The sequence below is a fragment of the Panthera onca genome, chromosome A2, assembly GCF_046562875.1.
Source record: "Panthera onca isolate mPanOnc1 chromosome A2, mPanOnc1 haplotype 2, whole genome shotgun sequence".
NCBI lineage: Eukaryota > Metazoa > Chordata > Mammalia > Carnivora > Felidae > Panthera > Panthera onca.
This window is the reverse complement of record NC_138340.1, coordinates 78727659-78746890: the sequence shown is the minus strand read 5'-3', so window position 1 is coordinate 78746890 and position 19232 is coordinate 78727659. Positions and strand designations below refer to the sequence as shown.

The 19232-nt window shown below is 48.5% G+C and overlaps 1 protein-coding gene across 1 annotated transcript in view; it reads left to right on the top strand.

Moving 5' to 3' along the window:
* Positions 1-19232, top strand: part of CDHR3 (cadherin related family member 3) — a 65820-nt gene that overhangs the window by 26933 nt on the left and 19655 nt on the right. Inside the window, exons 5-9 of the mRNA XM_060632274.3 lie at positions 3556-3650; positions 4445-4549; positions 9639-9787; positions 12005-12194; positions 18529-18700. Coding sequence (XP_060488257.2) covers positions 3556-3650; positions 4445-4549; positions 9639-9787; positions 12005-12194; positions 18529-18700 — 711 coding nt within the window. The remainder of the gene's footprint in view (positions 1-3555; positions 3651-4444; positions 4550-9638; positions 9788-12004; positions 12195-18528; positions 18701-19232) is intronic.

Here is a 19232-nt window from a genome sequence, read left to right as displayed (position 1 = left end):
AAGCTCGTAGGTTCAAGGATAAAGGAAATTAGCCTGGTGCTAAAAGAAAAAAAAAATCAGGATTCCAGGAAATCAAACTCTTAATAAAAATGAAAAAGTAATTCCCTACGTTCCTGATCCTACAGTCGTCACCACTTTCTGTCTGCTGCTGGGTTTTTCCTGCTCGCCCAGACATCGGCAGGACTGGGGAAGATTTCATACTCCAGCCTAGCATTACCCAAGTAAAACAGATTTTTTTTTTTGAAGTTGGGCAAGATTTTTGTCATTGTTGTCGCCTGCTTTAAAAATTTTTTAGGGTGGGAATGCTGGTCTTAGATGGGAAATAAGAAAGAGGAAAACCCCAATATTTAACATTTAACAAATATTTATTTTTATTTTTTAAAGTTTATTTATTTATTTTGAGAGAGAGACACCCAGAGAGAGAGAGACAGCATGAGGGGAGGAGGGGCAGAGAGAGAAAGAGAGAGCAAATCCCAAGTAGGCTCTGTGCTGTCAGCACAGAGCCTGATGTGGGGCTTGATCCCATGAACTGTGAGATCATGACCTGAGCTGAAATCAAGGATTGGATGCTTAACCGACTGAGCCACCCAGGCACCCCTTAACAAATATTTATTGATTGAAAAAAATTTATTGAGCATCTATTATGTGTCAGACACTAGAGATAGTAATGAATAAAATGAAGCCCTTCCCCTCATGGACCTTACATTCTTTTTTTTTTTTTTAATTTTTTAACGTTTATTTATTTTTGAGACAGAGAGAGACAGAGCATGAATGGGGGAGGGGCAGAGAGAGAGGGAGACACAGAATCTGAAACAGGCTCCAGGCTCTGAGCTGTCAGCACAGAGCCCGACGCGGGGCTCGAACTCACGGACTACGAGATCATGACCTGAGCCGAAGTCAGATGCCCAACCAACTGAGCCACCCAGGCACCCCCATGGACCTTACATTCTAACCAACAGTAGTAGTTTACCTATATTGGGCGCTTACCATGTATCAGGCACTGTTCTAGAACTTTACATGATAGCCTGTTGGACATGCCCTATTATTATTACTCTCTGTTGCATAAGCTCTTGCAGCTGGAAAGTAGTAGAACCAGGAATCCAACTCAGCAGTCTGGCTCCAGAGCCACCGCACTTGACTCTTATGTTCTAAATGGGTCTGGGTCCCCCTTGTCTGTTCCCATATCGTATCCTATATTTATCTCCCTGTGAGCATGTCTCTCACATCTTCTTTTATGTTCCCCCCCATTGACCATCGGCTTTTGGAGAGTAGGATGAGTGTATCATCTCTGTATCCTGAGAATTTCTGCTATTGGAGACTCACCAGAATGGGAGACCTATCTTCCAGAGCATTAAACATATTGGAAAGGCATTTTGAATCAGGTGCACATAGTAAACACCCCCCATGGCTCTATAAATCCTGCCATCCCGTCACGTACAGCTTGAGCCTCTGATCTATGGGTATGTGAGGATTCTCTGCAGGGAAGGCTCTGCTCAAAGACACAGAACTGCTCTGTGTGTACAGACAGCTGCAGGCCTAGGCAACTGCTGCCCAGGCTATGAGCTGGAGAGACGGTGGGGGCATGGGATTTAAACATCATACCTTTGAGTGCTGCCAAGCTGCTTATACAATTTTGGGGACTGGAAGAAGGGCGTTCCTCAGTGCTGCCCAAATATTTCCCCTTAAAGATGGGTAAGAACCAGCAAGAAAGCCTTAGTAAAATAAGCCCTACAGTAGAATGCTGTGCCATCATTAACCAATCAGGCTGTAAGATAAGATTTAAGAATATGGGGAAGTGCTCAAGACACAAATGAAAAGAACAAGAGAATGTAATTTTGACTAGAGCATCATCTCAATGTTCTGGAGGGTATAAGTTTGCATAAAAAAAGAATTGGGCCACCTGGGTGGCTCAATTTGTTAGGCGTCTGACTCTTGATCTCAGCTCAGGTCTTGATCTCACAGTCATGAGTTCAAGCCCTGTGCTGGCCCCTGTGCTGGCCCCTGTGCTGGGTTCCATTCTGGGCATGGAGCCTACTTACAAAACAAAACAAAACAAAACAAAACAAAACAACCCAGAAGGCTATTTGTGAAAATGATGGGACTTTACAGGTGACTAATATTGGGTATTTTTTAAATACTTTTCTTTCTTTCCTAATTTGTGTGTAAAAAATATGTTTTATTGCAGTCAGGGAAGTGGTTAAAAACCTTCTATTGGCCCCTGATGAGACCTTTAATCTGTTTTCTGTGCATTCTCTCTCCTACGGGGAGCTTAGCTGTGATCACACGACACAGCAAATCGCCAGGTTGGAAACCTTGGCTGTGTTTCCTTTGATTCTAGACTTCAGGGGCTGTGGCTCTGATTGCAAAATCTCCACTGATTATTTGATCCAGAGACCTAAGGCCTTTAGGATAGATCATGTCTCATCCTACTAGGAAATAATGAAAGCTTCAGACCTTAAAGCCCTTTGGAACAAATGGCTATAAACACGTAAGCCTCGAGTGTTGCTGTGGATCTTCACATTTTCAAGTGTTCATTCTGATTTAACCCTCACAATAACATGGAGGAGCACTTGGTGGTCTTCTCCATATATTATAGGCAAGGAACGGACTTGTCCCAGATCCTGTGGTGAGGACCAGAACTTGGACTCAGCTCTTCTGATCCAGGTCCTTTGTCTGCTTTGTTGACTCCATGATGGGAGCATAGAAGCAGTCTTGATGAGCACCCATGGGTAGCACGGAGGTGGTCCTCCCATGGGCTGGCCCTTAATGGGCTGTGTAGTTAGTCCTGCAGATGGTTCCCATATAGAAAGAGTGGTGGTAGGCAGGGAGTCACCAAGAGAGCTGGGCTGGGCACTGGGAGCCATAAAAGATGAGACTCTTAACTCCCCAAGATGTGCAAGGACTTGACCAGTGGCCATAAACCTGAGATCAGATTCTAAAATAGCCCTTCTATAGCTCCAAACCACCTTTCAGTTAGGACTTGAGGCCCTGTTAACTTTCTTTTTTCTCTCCCACCTGTCCCTTCCCTTTTCCCTTCCATCATTTCAGTGAACAAGGTTTGTGAGCATTTTTGCACCCCACTATATCATAATTTCTTTTAAGGGTAGAGACCAGATCTTGTTTACTTCAGTCTTGTCCTATTACCTAATGCATGGTAGCTGTGTTTAAACAGTGTTGGCTAAAGCCAAGACCTAGACTGAAAGCCAGACATCATCCTGAGAAGCAAACATGAGAACATGGCAACAGGGATAGGGAGACTAGACTCAGAAGCAGAGGGCATAGACAGGACACCCTTACACTCGTCTGTAATTGAGGCAGGACCTGGGGACCAGCTCCTCAGGGTGTGGTTTCTCAGGTCAGAGGCTCAGACCAGCAGATCCAGAGCTTTCTTGAGTCAGGAACCAGTAAGTCCAAGAACTATACATTGGGCCGCCTCCCGATGCATCAGGAATGTTCCGTGGGCCAAGAATATAAAATGAGATTTGAACAAACTAGTCTCCAGGGGAAAGATGAATAGGTACTCTTAGTTACATTCTTTGCTTCCTTGTTTTTCAGTATTTCCTGATATCCCCCTCAGTGAACTTCAGACTGTCTGCTAGTGGGACCCTCTTCTCCACAACAGAATTTGACTTTGAAGCAGGACACAGAAGGTAGCCTTTGCCAATGACCTTGCTTGAAGGACTATTTATCTGAGGGTCCAGGAGCACGCATCGTGCAGCTTGAGGGCAGTGAGGGAGGCCCTGAGCGGTTTGCTGCTTTCCTGCTGAGTTCAGAGGGTAGTGAGCCCCCAAAAGAAAGAAGGAATAAAATTCTCTGGAAAGCCTCCTCCCCGCTCCCAAATCTTCATCTCCAGATAACAAGAATGGAGGTGTGGGAGATGTGTCTCCAAGAATCTGGAGGCTTGCCTCAGGTGCCTTTCTGGCTTGGGAGAGGTTGCCATCAGAGCTGTTTTCTGACATCACAGCAGCAGGGTGGAGACAAGCAGGCAGCTGAAGAAAGAGGTGAGGAGAGACCAGGGTTTGAGGATGCAAACACACAGGGTGACACGGGTCCAACCCAGGTTTGGCTCTTGGCTCCTTGCCTGGTCTGAGAACCAGGCCAGTTACTTAATCCATGGGAACTTCGGTTTCCGCACATGGACATGATACCTGTTTGCAGGGATATTGTGAGGAACAGCAGAGATCCAGTGTGCAACATGGCAGACGTGAGCAGCCCCCAGGGAATAAGGACTATGGGGTGAGAGAAAAGTGGAGGCGTGGGTTTTAGAGGCGAGGAAAGAAGGGTGGGCGTGGCATTTCGGACTCTGTGTGAGCATGTGAAGGAAGGTGGCCAGAAAGAAGCAGACTTCTTTCCCCCTCCTTCCCTCCCCATTCCCCCCCCCCACTCCGTTTTAAGGTAATGTCAGCAAAGCTTGATTCGCTGACACGCAATGTTTCCCTGCCAGTTTCTACCTCACTGCTGGAGTGAGAGATAGCCAAGGGCTCCAAGCTTCCACGACGCTCCACGTGAATATTGTGAACATCAACGATGAAGTCCCTCGCTTTACCAGGTAGGCCTGAGGGCGTGCAGGGCTCCGTGGGCCACAGCCATCATCTCTCCCAGGCGGCCCAGCTCTCTCAGACGCATTTCATACAAGACAGAGGGATAGTTCCCCGATAGGAAGCCTCCCGGGCCTCCCCGGCCCGGAGGAGACACAAGAGACCTGAGAGCTTCAGTGTCCTCTCTCCCTGAGCCTCTGGACTGACATCTTCCACCTTGGCTCCCCTTTCCTCCGCACCGGGGATTGTGGGTGTGCTGGGGAGGGAGGAGGGGCTGGACACGGTGCTGCTGGAGTGCAGCTGGCCACTGGGCACGTGTAAAAGGTACTTTTATAATCGACTGTTCAGCATGAATAATAGCAAAATCCTAGGGCACGCGTCACCAGTCAAGACTCTATAAAGACCACTGGTAGAACGTTATCCTCTCTGACCGAGGAGAGGTCTCTTTCGATGATACTTAGGAGGCCTGCCCACTGTGGGGTGCTCTAAGTGTCTTCCGCCACGGGCCGGGGGGATCCAGAAAAGAGATGTGGCTGTATCTGGCAACTCCTACACCCAGCAGAGGTGAGGTGAGTCTGGTGCGGGGAGCCTGTGGGAATGGGCCTGCACCAGCCCAGGCATAAAGGGGAGCCCCAAGCCTGTCATAGGTAGGGGTTTAGGAGGGGAAGGTGGCATTCTGAGCTAGCATACGACCCTGCAAACAGCTTGGCTTGCTGGTTACCAGACTCTTCCTGCCCCGGTTGCTGAGGCGGGTTCCGGAGCCAGCCACGAGGAAACTGACAGAACCACCGGCCTGCTAAGTGCTAATAACTGATTTAATGGCTGTGAATAAATTCAGCTCAGGAGACTCCACCAACGGAAAGCCACTGGGCCCCAGAACTACACGGAATGCTTACAGAAGTGTTCTGAGACTGGGAGGTATTAAGGCCACCCCATTCGCAGGCCAACCTGCTACCATTTGGCAAAACACACCACAGTTGTGAAACTTCTGGATGCTAACCGTCTGCAGCCCTGTTGCCGGATGTCAACGTGGAGGGAGCGACAGCAGATACACTCCCACATAACGCTTCCCATCAACGTCCGTTGCCAGGTTAAGCTCAGAAGGATGATGCAATGCATTTCTGCTGACGGGTTCCTCCAGGAGCACAGTACAGGCAGTTTATAAATAGCTGTGACATCCCAGCCTGGATTCAGACTCAAGTATTAGCCAACACAGCAATGCGGATTTATCAGGAACCCCCAGAGGCAGGTGACGGCCGCAGGGCCAGAGCCAATGTTGCCCTGTCGTTCTGCAATGTTGCCCCACCTTCCCATCTGTGAGGTGGGGGAGCAGGCTAAGGGAATCGCAATGGGGAAAACGAGAAGTTCTCCCAAGGCGCAGAACTATCTGGTTTGGACTGTGTCTTCCAAAATAAAGCAAGTGGCCTCAGCAGAAAGAGAACATGACCTTGGCTGGTTACAGGGACCCCCAGAAATAGGTCTGGAACTCTGGTTCTCATTTTTGGAAATGCACCTGGTAGGCCCCATTCCAGACAGATAGCGTGATCTTTGTGACCATTTAAGCATTTTGTAACAAATCATTTCACTCCGTTTCAAATGGAGATCCATGGGTGTGGGTAGGGATGGGTCTGTGAGAGCCTGTCCCTGGAAGCACGGGGGCAGAGTGGCTGTCCTGACTCTGGTTCCCGTGAGCCATGACCCTTCTTTCCCCCCAAAACCAGTGCTAGGACCACCCATTAAGTTACTTAATTCGGAATTAACGCAATTCAATCCTCGAACTGACTCAAGTACACGGAATTGGAATGTGACGTAGGACTGTGGAATGTGGAAACAAGTCTTCTATCTTTACCCTTTGGTGAGGTCCTACAATCAATACAGCCAAAGCAGGTACTGTTTGTGTTGCTGAAAGCGGCTCACCATTGTCTCCCTGGGTGGTGACAAACATCTGAATGCTTTGTGGACTCCAGATGTGTACTCTAGGATTCTGCTATTATTATAGTCGAGCACATTATTATAAAAGTCCTTGACTTCTATTTACTCTCTACATAGCAAGCACAATGCTTGTTGTTTTTTGCAGAGCACTTTACCTTAGACTTGGGCAGTCTGTCCCCTGCTGCCCATTTCTTTTGTATTTACCCACTGTCCTTTTCAACCTAGGGTCTCGCGGTGCACACACACTCTATGCACTTACCGCAAAGTCATTTGTAACGATGAAGCCGTCTGAGGCCATCCAGGATTCATGCCCTTCCCTGTGAGTGTGGCCATTGGCCCTTGTCTCCCCCTCGTCCAGGTCCTGGTGATCTGGTGTTATGGCAGAGGAGGGTGCGGGAATGTAAGTGATATCAGAGCTTAACCCTGTCAGTGGCTGCGGGACACCTGGCTTTGCTGCTCTTGAATAGATCTCAGCTGTGGGCTAAGGGTAACACCTCCATGTTCAATGATATTTTATACCTACTTGGGTCATGGGTGCCCAGACCAAATAAACCAAAGATTTTGCCTTCTGCCAGCCTCAATATCAGGTCAGCAAAGGAGAGAATGGTGTGCCTGAGGAGCTCTGCACTCACCAATAGCCTGACTGGTCCCCTTCACAGGGACCGGATTTCCTGGAGTTCCCAGCATGGACCAGATGGGGCTGCAGAACAGGGTGTCTTAAACAACTGCGCTCTTGACATTTTGAGCTGGATGCTTCCTGGGGGGCTGTCCTGTGTGCTGTGGTATTCAGCAGCGTCGCTGGCCTCTACTCCCTAGATGCCAATAGCAACCCCTCCCCCTAGTTGTGACAACCAATGTAATCACCCCCAGCTGAGATCCACTGTCTTGGAAGAAGGGAGGGTAGGAGGAAGAAGATTCTCCTCCCAAGGTGTCCTCTGTCCTACGACAGATTGGCTATCTGTGGTTGTCACCTCTGCTGTTTCCTTACGACAATTCTTTCTCAAACTTTAAAAAAAAATTTTTTTTTAACGTTTATTTATTTTTGAGACAGAGACAGAGCACGAACGGGGGAGGGTCAGAGAGAGGGAGACACAGAATCTGAAACAGGCTCCAGGCTCTGAGCTGTCAGCACAGAGCCCGACGCGGGGCTCGAACTCACGGACCGCGAGATCATGACCTGAGCTGAAGTCGGCCGCTTAACCGACTGAGCCACCCCGGGGGCCCCAGAATTCTTTCTCAAACTTTAAAATGCATACAAATCCCTGGGCATCTTGTGAAAATGCAGATCTCGATTCAGTGGTCTGCAGCTGGCCTGAGTTCTGCATTCAGATCCAGAATCCCCAGGGAGCCTGTGGACCATGCAGTGACCACACGTGGAGAAGCAGAGGCAAGGTACATGGAGGTCCTCGCAATCTCTTTGTTGGAAGTTAACGGAACCCACTCAGAGTAACCAAAGAAAAAAACAGAACACCTTAGAAACAGGGACTCTCACATAACGGATGTAGGGGCTTTGGGAGCTGGGGCTACCTCCTTCTCCCCTCTGGCTCCGGTTTTGTTTCCTGCCCCTTGCCCCTCACACCCCACTTAGCTATTCCTGACCCATCAGTAGGCCACCCCCAGATTCACTGAGAAGGGGGTCAGGCAAGTAAATGGATCAATGGGCAGCCTCCATGAGGCATTGGGAGGGGAGAGGTGGAGAGCACTGGGGTGGCCTCTTGGCCTAAACAAGATTACTGTCCCCCCAACAATGGGGAGCACCAACAGGAGGTCACCTTGGGAATGTTGGGGGGGCAGGCTCAGGACTCAGGCAGAAGCCCCGGTGAGGGAGAGCCTGGTTGCAGCCTCTCTCTGCCTGCCTCTGATGCTGGCTGAAGGATCCCTCTCCTTCCTCTTCCCTCTGGTCCCATCTACCCTACAGAGAGGATGAGACAGAACCGAAGAAAAATTCTGAGCTCATGAAATGAATGCGATCATTTAAACCTGAGATATAGAGTTCCCCTCTAAAGGAAGATCCCACGTGGGAAAATCCTAACTTACAAAACTGGTAAATCAGAGGTGATTATTTGCCCCACTGAAATGATTTCCCTTGGCAAAAAGATTTCCTGCAGGGTTATTCCAAACAATAAACCTTCCTTGGTGCATTCAAAATTACTCAATGTACCCAAGTTGTGTAGTTAAAACCTTGAACCTCTCTGTCTTATTATCAGCCTTTTCCAAAGGCAGTGGAGGTCTGAGGAAGATGGGTGGGTTGGTGGGTTGGTGGTTTGGTGGTATCTTGTAAGAAGTCATCCATGGAGGACAAGTGCACTGACCTTGGCTTCTGCCAGAGGGGGGCTCATTCCTGCATTCAGAGACCTGACCTTAAGATAAATACAACTCAGAAAGGTGCACAAGTTCTGTGTGTAAATTCTGCCTCCTCAGGCAAAAAAAGGTGGGGTGGGGGGGCGCCTGGGTGGCTCAGTAGGTTAAGTGTCCGACTTCGGCTCAGGTCATGATCTCACAGTTCATGAGTTGGAGCCACGTGTAGGGCTCTGTGCTGACCGCTCGGAGCCTGGAGCCTGCTTCGGATTCTGTGTCTCCCTCTCTCTCTGCCCCTCCCCTGCTTTCACTCTGTCTCTCTCCCTCTCTCAAAAATAAACACTAAAAAAAAATTATTTAAAAAAATAACCAAAAAGACAAAGAAAAAATAAAAAACGTTTGCAGTTTATTATCACAGCTTCCTGTGCCAGCCATAGGGTGGGAGTCAGGAATCTGTTAGCTGTGGACATTGTGTCCAGATGGATTTCGTAAAATAATTCAGGGAGCTTTTGCACAAGAATTGCAGAAGGAGAGAAGATGGCTGGATAGGCCAACTATCCTTATTGCAAAAGATGTTAATGCCCCGGCTGATCTGAAAAGGCATCAAGCGTGTGCGGAGTCAGAGGCCGAGGCCACTGTAAATGGTTGCAGTAACAGCGTGGCACTTTCTTCGCATCCACAGGGACGCGAGCTCTGGAAATACAAAAGCCGGCCACCCCTCCTTTCAGCTGCTGAGTTCTCTTTCTGAGCGAGCAGATGCAAGTTCAAAAGCTCAGTGCTATATTTAGCACTAACCAAAATACCCACCTCCCAGACTCCTCCCTCCCGTGCCCCTGAAAATTAGCTGTGTCTGCTGTACTTCTGCTCCAGCCCAGCACGAGTGTACTCGATTCCCGAGGAGCTGGATGCGGGCACCATTGTGGCCAATATCACAGCTGAGGACCCTGATGATAAAGGTTCTACCGGCTTCCTTCTCTACAGCATCACCACTGCTAACAGCTATTTTGTGATCAACCAGTGTAAGTCACACACACACACACTCATTCACCTTTCTGTGCATCTTTAATCTAGCCATTTGGATTGTTTTACAAATATTTTATCTGTCTTTTGGTCTGGGGCATGCCTTTCTGTCTGGAGTATTATAACTTACCAGGGTAATAGGTGTATTAAAAGCAGCTGGCAGAGGGGTCGGGGACTCTGAATGGGGGCCCAGGGTGGCCGGCTATATCACATCACTACTTCACCGTTGAAGCAGGTGGGTATCTAACAATGGATGAGTGCACTCTCCTGAGGGTACCTTGAAGTCTTCTGAAAAGAGAATCCACACCAGCAATGTCCAAAATAAATAGAGTGGAAGCCCACGTATGTAATTTTTTTAATGTTTATCTTTTGAGAGAGAGAGAGAGACAGAGTGCAAGCAAGGGAGGGGCAGAGAGAGGGGGGACAGAGAGAGGATCCCAAGCAGGCTCCGAGTCATCAGTACAGAGCTTGATGCAGGGCTCGCACTCATGAACTGTGACATCATAACCTGAGCCAAAACCAGGAGTTGGATGCTTAACTGACTGAGCCACCCAGGTGCCCCTGCCCACATATGTAATTTTAAAGTTCAGTAGCCACATGTTTAAAAAGCAAAAATAAACAGGCGAAACGAACTTTCATAAGGCATTTTATGGAACCCAACACATCCAAAATATTGTCATTAACATGTAACTAATATTTTAGAGTTACTTGTGGCATATTTAACATGATCATTTGTTGTACCGAGTCTTTAAAGCATTTTGTACTTACCACACATTGCAATTTGGACTAGCCACATTTCAAGTGCTAAAGAGCCACATGTGGCTAGTGGTTACCATGTTGGACTGCATCAATCTAGATCAATCTCCTGGGTTGCTGGGAGTTACTTTCCCATCTAAACATGTCAGTGTGGAGAAGGAGAGTTTCCCCCTCCTGTGTTAGCCATCTTTTATTGGGATCTTAGCATACACCAGGTGCTATATACTAGGTGATGTACATGTATTCCATCTTAAGAACTCAACACAGCAAGCCAATACGCTATCATAATCCACACTTCGTAGATGAGGAAAATAAAGCTTAGAGAGAGATTTGGACAGGGTAAGTGACTTGTCCAAGGCCTCACAGCTTGTGGGTTGTGAAGCAGAGATACAGACAGACCAAAGGCTGTGGCTCCAGAGCCCCCTTCCTAGGCTACACTACCTCTTAAGCTTCTATCACATCCTTCCAAAGGACTTCACTTTACATGATTTTGTGGAGCCCAGCATCAGACAATCCCAGAAACACAATGTGCTATTTGCCACATAGGCTTTACAGCAAAGGATGTCTGGTCCTAGGAGAGGCAGGCCAAGGCAATAATTGTGCCCTATCTCTGAAAACTTTCTAGTGTCCTGTCATCAAGGACCTCACTTGTCTGATGGTATAGCGATGAACAACCATGGCTTAGAATTCTATTCACTCTAGTATTGCAAATGCAATGTTTAACAAACACAGTGGGTTTTTGGAGTGTATTTATTAAGACTCTGAAAAAAAAATTAAAAAAAAAAAAAGTCCGTGAGTTCGAGCCCCGCATCAGGCTCTGTGCTGATGGCTCAGAGCCTGGAGCCTGTTTCAGATTCTGTGTCTCCCTCTCTCTGACCCTCCCCCCATTCATGCTGTGTCTCTCTCTGTCTCAAAAATAAACGTTAAAAAAAAAAGTAAAAAAAAAAAAGACTCTGGTCGCAAGTAACAGAAATGAAAGCAAGCCAAACCAAGCTCGAGGAAAAAAAAAAAAAAAAAAGGTAGGGGACACATATCAGCAGGACCCTGGGTAGCTCATGAAGCACAGGAAAGGTGTGAACCGACTCTGCCCCGACCACCCTCGCAGCTAGAGTTCTGGTCTCTGACCTGTAACTCCCCTGTTAGCCTGACTTATGTCTCTCTGTTACACATTCCCCAGTAAGAGAACTAGTGGGTCAAACTGGAGTCAGCTGTCTACCAGTCTGGTCAACTATAGGTAAGGAACAGCTGCCAGGGGCCCAACCCTGAAGTTAGAGGTGAAAAGTTCTAGAAGGGTCAGGCTAAGCACCCCGATCAATGTCTAATCCAGGAACTTACATGAGTTTGTAAACACGTGTTTGTACAAAGGGTATTCTCCATGCAAGCCAGTCCTCCTATCACAATGATCATTCCAATCGCCTTCAAGTCTCCAAAGAGTGATGTCCTTGCATTTGCCTCCTTAGTGACCGGTACGATCCAAGTGGCCCACAGGCTAGACCGAGATGCAGGTCAATTAAGACAAAATCCCACCATTTCTCTGGAAGTTCTGGTGAAGGACAGACCCTCGGGGGGTCAAGAGAATCGCATGCAGATAACCTTCATTGTGGAAGACATTAATGACAACGCTCCTACGTGCACCAAGTTCACCTTCAGGTAGTCACGTGCGGGGCGGCTCCCCTCTTTGGTGGTCCTCAAACTTGTGGCTTCTCTGACAGGAATCAAAGAATCATGGGCACCTGGGACAGGTCTCAAGAACGTAAGCCAACATACTTGAGGTGTCTGATTTAGTTGATAGGTTTTTCTTTCTTGATCCTTTTTTTCTTCCTTCTCTTTATTTTCTTTCTTTTTCATTGATTCCTTCTTCCACATTTGTACTCTGGCCAAAAAAAAAAAAAAAAAATTCTTGCTCTCTTCTATAGCGTGTTCACCTTCTTTGGTGAAAAGTACCACGGGGATTTGTGAGACCCTCTCTGGAGTGTGCCTTTTCTTTATTTATTGCCTCCAGTGGCAAGACGGTGCTGTTAGCAGTTATAATAGATACTTGACGCTTAGGATCAGTAGCCGGGAGCTCCCAGAGAAACACACCACCAGGAATAGGAATAAATCAAACCAAGTATTTACTTAAAACAAAACAAAGCATCTAATTCACCTTACACAACTTATTGCCCATACACAAAAGGCAACCAAAAGGGGGGAAATGCAGAAACAAGTGATTTTGCACATTTTGACCTATTCTTTGTGTCACAATCTATTCAGTGTTAGTTAAAAATAAGGTCCCTTGGGGCTCCTGGGTGGCTCCGTCGGTTGAGTGTCCGACTTCAGCTCAGGTCATGATCTCACAGTTTGTGAGTTCGAGCCCCACACCGGGCTCCGTGAGGATAGCTCAGAGCCTGGAGCCTGCTTTGGATTCTGTGTGTCTCTCTCTCTGCTCCTCCCCCACTTGCGCTCTGTCTCTCTCAAAAGTAAATAAACATTAAACAAAATTTTTTAAATAAAAATAAGGTCCCTTGTGTCTGGTTCAATAAGCCTTTTTGAAAATGGCACTATCTCCCTACTAAGTATTTTGTCTAAATGCCATATCAGTATTCCCGGGGTTACTTGCTTCTCTGTGGCTTCTTACTTGCTAGTCTCCAGTCTTTTGGAACGATGAAGGTGGCTCCTTATGGGGGTGGGAGGGCACCTCCACAGTGACACTGGTATCTGGAGAGTGCCCTACATCTGGAGCAAGGTTCAATCACGTCCAAGCAGGTCCCCTTTTCAGAGGTCCCCACGGTGATAGTCCTCCTCTGAGTTCATTTTGACAGGTTTTGCAAGGTCACTTTTTAAGCTCCAGGTGACTTTGGACACAGATCCAATCTATAGTATGGCCATGCAAAGGACAAAGGACCCTAGGACAAAGGACAAAGATTGTCGAGGGTTAGCAATAGAAATATAAATAAATTCCTTTATTATGGGTATGAACATCTCCCTGTTTTCTCTGTTGGCATGCCCAGCATGATGCTAAAATTCAGTGTGGCCTAGAGTCTGGTATCAGAACAATTAAACCCAGTTTTGGACACATCCTACTTGCCTCTTCAGATCCAGCCTCCATACTACACCACCCTGCTCTGTGGGGGGCTGATCCATGTGGTTAGCGCTTGGCCCCTGTCCTGCAGCTTCTGGTTGGCCAATGGGAAGCCCTGGAATAAGGGGCAGAGTAAAGTCGGGGTATTTACCCATCTGGCTCCATGCCTGTTAGCTGGAGATGTCCCCCCACCTCCTGAAATCTCCATATCCTGTAGGCCAATCCTCTGCACAGTCATCTGTCTCTTTCCAGCTTCAGGAACTGCTCCCTCCACAGGCTCCTCTGGGCCAAGAGGTGGTAAAGGAGCTCCACTCTTACCAGCCCTGAGAGTCCTGCTCTTCCCTTGGGATTTCCATAAACCCAGTGTGTGCACCTTTGTAATAGTCCCTTTACCAAACCCTCCTAGAATTATCCTAATTTGCCATCTGCTGCCTGCTGAGGCCCCCATCAAGTCAATAATAGCCTTGACCAGGTGATAGGTTTCTATCCCAACCCTAACCTAAGAGTCTGTTTGATGGGTGGGAATGGTTGCCTTGGGTAGTTAGGGTTGTGACTTCCACACTCTCACATGCAGAAATGGAACCCACCTCTGGTAACTGAGTCTGGGCCTGGGAGATGGAGCAGAGATGACATGTGGGGTCACACTTTCTTTGAAAATTGAAATCTAGGGGCGCCTGGGTGGCTCAGTCGGTTAAGAGTTCGACTTCGGCTCAGGTCACGATCTCGCGGTCCGTGAGTTCAAGCCCCGCGTCGGACTCTGGGCTGATGGCTCAGAGCCTGGAGCCTGCTTCCGATTCTGTGTCTCCCTCTCTCTCATGCCCCTCCCCCGTTCATGCTCTGTCTCTCTCTGTCTCAAAAATAAATAAAAAACATTAAAAAAAAAAATTAAAAAAAAAAAAAAAAAAGAAAATTGAAATCTATGCTAGCACTCTTGGGTGGCTCTGTGCACCCGGGGACGGGAGGATTTCCTGTCCTAATGCCCTGCCCCTGCTGGGTCCTCCCTGCTCTTCTTTGCTCCGCTACCCTGAGAAGTGGAGGGTGTGGGTTGAGGCGTCAGAACTCTGAGAAGCAATGACTGCAGAGGACCATGCTGTCTCCAACCTTCCTTGTGCACTTCCTCCCCTCCTGGTGCACTTCTGCAAGCGCGTCCTGTGGCTTCCTGCAATCCAGACTCCCCGGGCATGTGGAATGACGGTTTGCAGACTGCATTCCATAGCAGCTGGCAAAACCACAATGTGAATATTCTCGACTGTCCGGGCAAGCCCATGAAGAGCTCTGTTCTTGATAATCTTCTCTCCAAATTAGCCCTGAAGGTCAATGCCAGGGAGTAACCGGACTAATGGTATTGATGACTGAAGTAGCTGTAAGCAATGTCGCTCCTCAGGGCTTGTCCAACCTGCAGGTAGCCTGTGAAAGCCGAGATGTGAGGAGGGGCCACAAAAGGGCTCCTTCTGCAGTCCCGGAGGTGGAAGTCTCTATTCCAAAAACCTGGCCCCATTTGCAAACTCCAGGGGCATCACCCACCACCTACCCTTACCACCTTCTCCACTCCCACCATGCCAGAGCACCCGGGCGGGTCAAAACCACACAGAACAGGACGGTGCAGCCACCAGCTCTGACAACACACGTCCCTGAATATTTATTCCTTCTTCAGGGCTCTTGGCATGGTCCCGGCAGGGGAGTCTGGGAGAGCAGGTAGAAGAGAGTGGGAGGGCGCCAGCATGCAGTGGGTCCGAGGTAGGTGGCTGTGTGCCCAGCCCCCGGCCGCCCCCCTGGGTCACAGGGTCCCTGCAGGCTCTCTGGGAGGCCTAGAGATGGAGATAGCCCTTAGCGCTGAGGCCCCTGCGGCTTTCCCAGGCTGGTGATGAATGAGCCCTGGGCCGGGAGGAGGCATCAAAGGCGCCGTGACAGCCCCCCGCTCTGGTTGTAAATTGTCCTGCGCTTGGCTGAAGGCGCTTCGCAAGCGGTTTGTGAGCCAGAGGAGGAGAAGGTCAGCACACTCTGACTGCCGCTGGGCCAGTCACCTTTGCGTGGGGAGGGAACGTGGTCAGATGGCTGGGAGCGAGGGCAGCCGGCCTTTGAGGCAGGGCTTGATGAATGAGGGGGAAGCAGCTTTCCAATCACGCGTTTTGGGGAAAAATTCCGTCAGGGAAGAATGAAAACACGCTAGGCAGCCCTGAGAGGCGGAGAGTGTGACAGGTCTGGCTTCGGGATCCTGGATTCCTTGGATGATGCATCACCTTGGCTTCCAGAGAGTTGGAGTCGAGGTCCAGATCCCCAAACTGTCTGTGGGCCTGGAGATTCACTGATGGGCTTTAAATAGAATTTACTAACACAGACAATAGAGAAGCATGCCTGCCTGGACCAGCTTTGTTGGACAGGTCTTGAAACCACTCTGAACCACTCTTTCTCCACCTGTAAAATGGAGAGAAGAATCCAAAGCCCTTAAAGATAAGAGAATTAGAGATAGTGTTTTTTTGTTTGTTTTTTCAGTTTTGGTTTTTGGGTTTTTTAAAAAAACCTTTTTTAATGTTTATTTGTTTTGAGAGAGAGAGAGACAGAGAGAGAGAGACAGAGAAAGAGACAGAGAGAGAGAGAGAGACAGAGAGAGAGAGACAGAGAGAGAGAGAGAGAGAGCATGAGCAGGGGAGGGGCAGAGAGAGAGGGAGACAGAATTCCAAGCAGCACAGAGCCTTATGTGGGGCTCGAGCTCACGAACTGCAAGATCATGACTTGAGCCGAAACCAAGAGTTGAACACTTAACCAACTGAGCCACCCAAGGTGCCCCTTGAGTTTTTTGTTCGTTTGTTTGTTTGTTTTGAGAGAGAAAAAGAGAAAGAGAGAATCTTAAGCAGGCTCTGCACCCAGCATGGAGCTCCACACAGGGCTAGATCTCACCACTCTGAGATCATGACCTGAGCTGAAATCAAGAGTCCAATGCTTAACTGACTGAGCCCTTCAGGCATCCCTAGAGATTCTGTTTTTAAATTGCTTGTTATGATACAGTATATAGTTGGTGTTTAATAAGTGATACCTATTCTAAGCACTTATGAATAAAACTATGACTTTGTACAGTCAAGACAGGAATGAAAATATTTGGACCCCGATTCTGCTCTGCAAAGAGGTTGTCTTTGCCAGAGATGCACCTGTCAGAAAAAATGCTTTCCAGGAAATAAGCCCAGTTATCCTCAACAGCCCCAAACCATCCTTGCTGTCAGATGTTTCTCTTCAGATGTCTGTTGAGCCCAGATCCCACATTAGATGCCATTAAGAGATGATGTGGGGGAGCCTGGGTGGCTCAGTCGGTTGAGCATCCGGCCTCGGCTCAGGTCATGATCTCTCAGTTTGTGAATTTGAGCCCCATGTTGGGCTCTGTGCTGACAGCTCAGAGCCGGAATCTGTTTCAGATTCTGTGTCTCCCTCTCTCTCTGTCCCTCCCCACTCATTCTCTCTCTCTCAAATAAATAAATAAAAACTTCAATTAAAAAACACCCCTAGGGGTCTGGGTGGCTCAGTCGGTTAAGCACCTGACTTTGGCTCAGGTCATGATCTCACCACTCATGAGTTCGAGCCCCGTGTTGGGCTCTGTGCTGAAAGCTCAGAGCCTGGAGCCTGCTCCCAGTTCTGTGTCTCCCTCTCTCTCTGCCCCTCTCCCACTCATGCTCTGTCTCTTTCTCTCAAAAATAAATGAACGTTAAAAAAAAAATTAAAAAAAAAAAAAAGAACACTTCTAGGGGCACCTGGGTGCCTCAGTCAGTTAAGTGTCTGACTTCCGCTCAGGTCATGATCTTGCGGTCTGTGAGTTCGAGCCCCGTGTCAGGCTCTGTGCTGATAGCTCAGAGGCTGGAGCCTGCTTTGGATTCTGTGTCTCATCTCTCTCTGTCCCCACCCCTGATCATGCTCTGTCTCTCTCTCTCTCTCTCAAAAATAACTAAACATTAAAAAAAAAAAAACACACTTCTATTGGGTGAATGATACTAAGGTGTTAGGAGATGCTTTTATGACATCAGAGGTATTAGAACACAGGTGGCAGAATACCCAATTTTCAAATCGTGGGAAGTGAGGCGTGCAGGGGCCCAGGATTCTCCCTAACCAGGTCATAAACCCCTGGCAGGCAGGACAGAATTTCTATTTCCCTCTTATTCTTCTTCACAGCTGCGCTAGTCTCCTGGGTCAACATTCATTCATCCAACAAACATTAGTGAGCATGCCAAGAACAAAGCAGACAGAGGTCCCTGTCCTCATGGAGCTTACTTTCCAGGAGGGGAAATAGGAGATAAACAGGATAAATAAATAACCATGTAGTGTATTGGAAAACGGTCACGCTAAGGACGAAAAATGAAGGAGGGGAACAGGAGAGGGAGCAAGGGGCGGGAGAGGCTGACATTTCAGAGAGGGTCGCGCCAGGGTGGCCTCCTGAGAAGGTGACACTGATTGGAGACTAAAGGAAGTGCACGTGTGAGCCATTTGGACATGTGGGAAGGGCATTGTGAAGCTAGTGGGATGGCCTGAGGCCAGAGCCTGGGGAGAGTTCGAGGAGTACCAGGAGGCCCAAGGTGGGAGCAGACAAGGAGCCTTTGAGCAGATGAGCTCAGACAAGTAAGGCAAGGCAGGGGCGCACATCGGGAAGAGGCCCCTAGATCAAAGTGAGGACTTGGAGTGAAATGAGAAGCCGTGTGGGATTTAGGAGCAGAGGAGTGGGATGACCTGACATTTTAACAGGATCCCTCCAGCTGCTGTGTTAAGAATAGTCTGAAAGGAGGGAAGGGCAGAGCAGGGAACCCATTAGGCAGTAACCGCAATGACTGCAAACTGGCTGTGAACAGAAATTAAAGCAGAGGTGTCTAGCCCAGGGCCCCTGTCAGGAGCAACACTCAATCACCATTTGTTGGGGGAAAATATTGAATCGTGTCTTTTCGCCAGCATTATGGTGCCTGAAAGAGCAGCCAAGGGGACGTCGCTCCTGGACCTGAACAAGTTCTGCTCTGACGATGACAGCAAAGCACCAAACAACCGATTCAACTTCAGCTCGCCATCTGGAGTGGGGGTTAGCGGCAGATTTTCACAGGATCCAGCTGGCTCTGGGAAAATCGTGGTCAGTTCATGGTCGTTGCCTCATTGAAAGGGCATCGGGGGAGCTGGTGTGACATGCCTAGTGCTTTTGCTGCCCCGTAGAGAGCAATTTCCAAGGTAACTCCCTCTCGAAGCGACGGTAACCGGTAACCGACAAACTTAATAGTGACTCTGGTTTCCCCATTCGCTCTTTATTTTACCCAAGTTCCGGGAATCATTTGTTATGCATAGTTGTGCCTGGGGTGCTAAGGACTGGATTCTTTCCTGAGATTGCAATTTGGCATGTCTGTTCAGTGCGGTGCTTGCAGTCACATTAGAGCCCTCTGGGCTCGTGCACTTTTGTTTCCTTGAGTGCCCATCTCTGGCCCAGAGAGGTGTGAGGGGACAGAAAGCCAGCCCAAGGCCCTGAGTGTATCTTGCCAAATTCAGCATCGTGCAACCACTGGACATCCAACAGAGAATGAGGAAATGGGGGTGCGTAGGTGCCCCACTCCACAGCGTCTCCACAGGGGCAGAAGCAGAATTGGAAGACAGACGGCCGGCCGTAAAAAGCG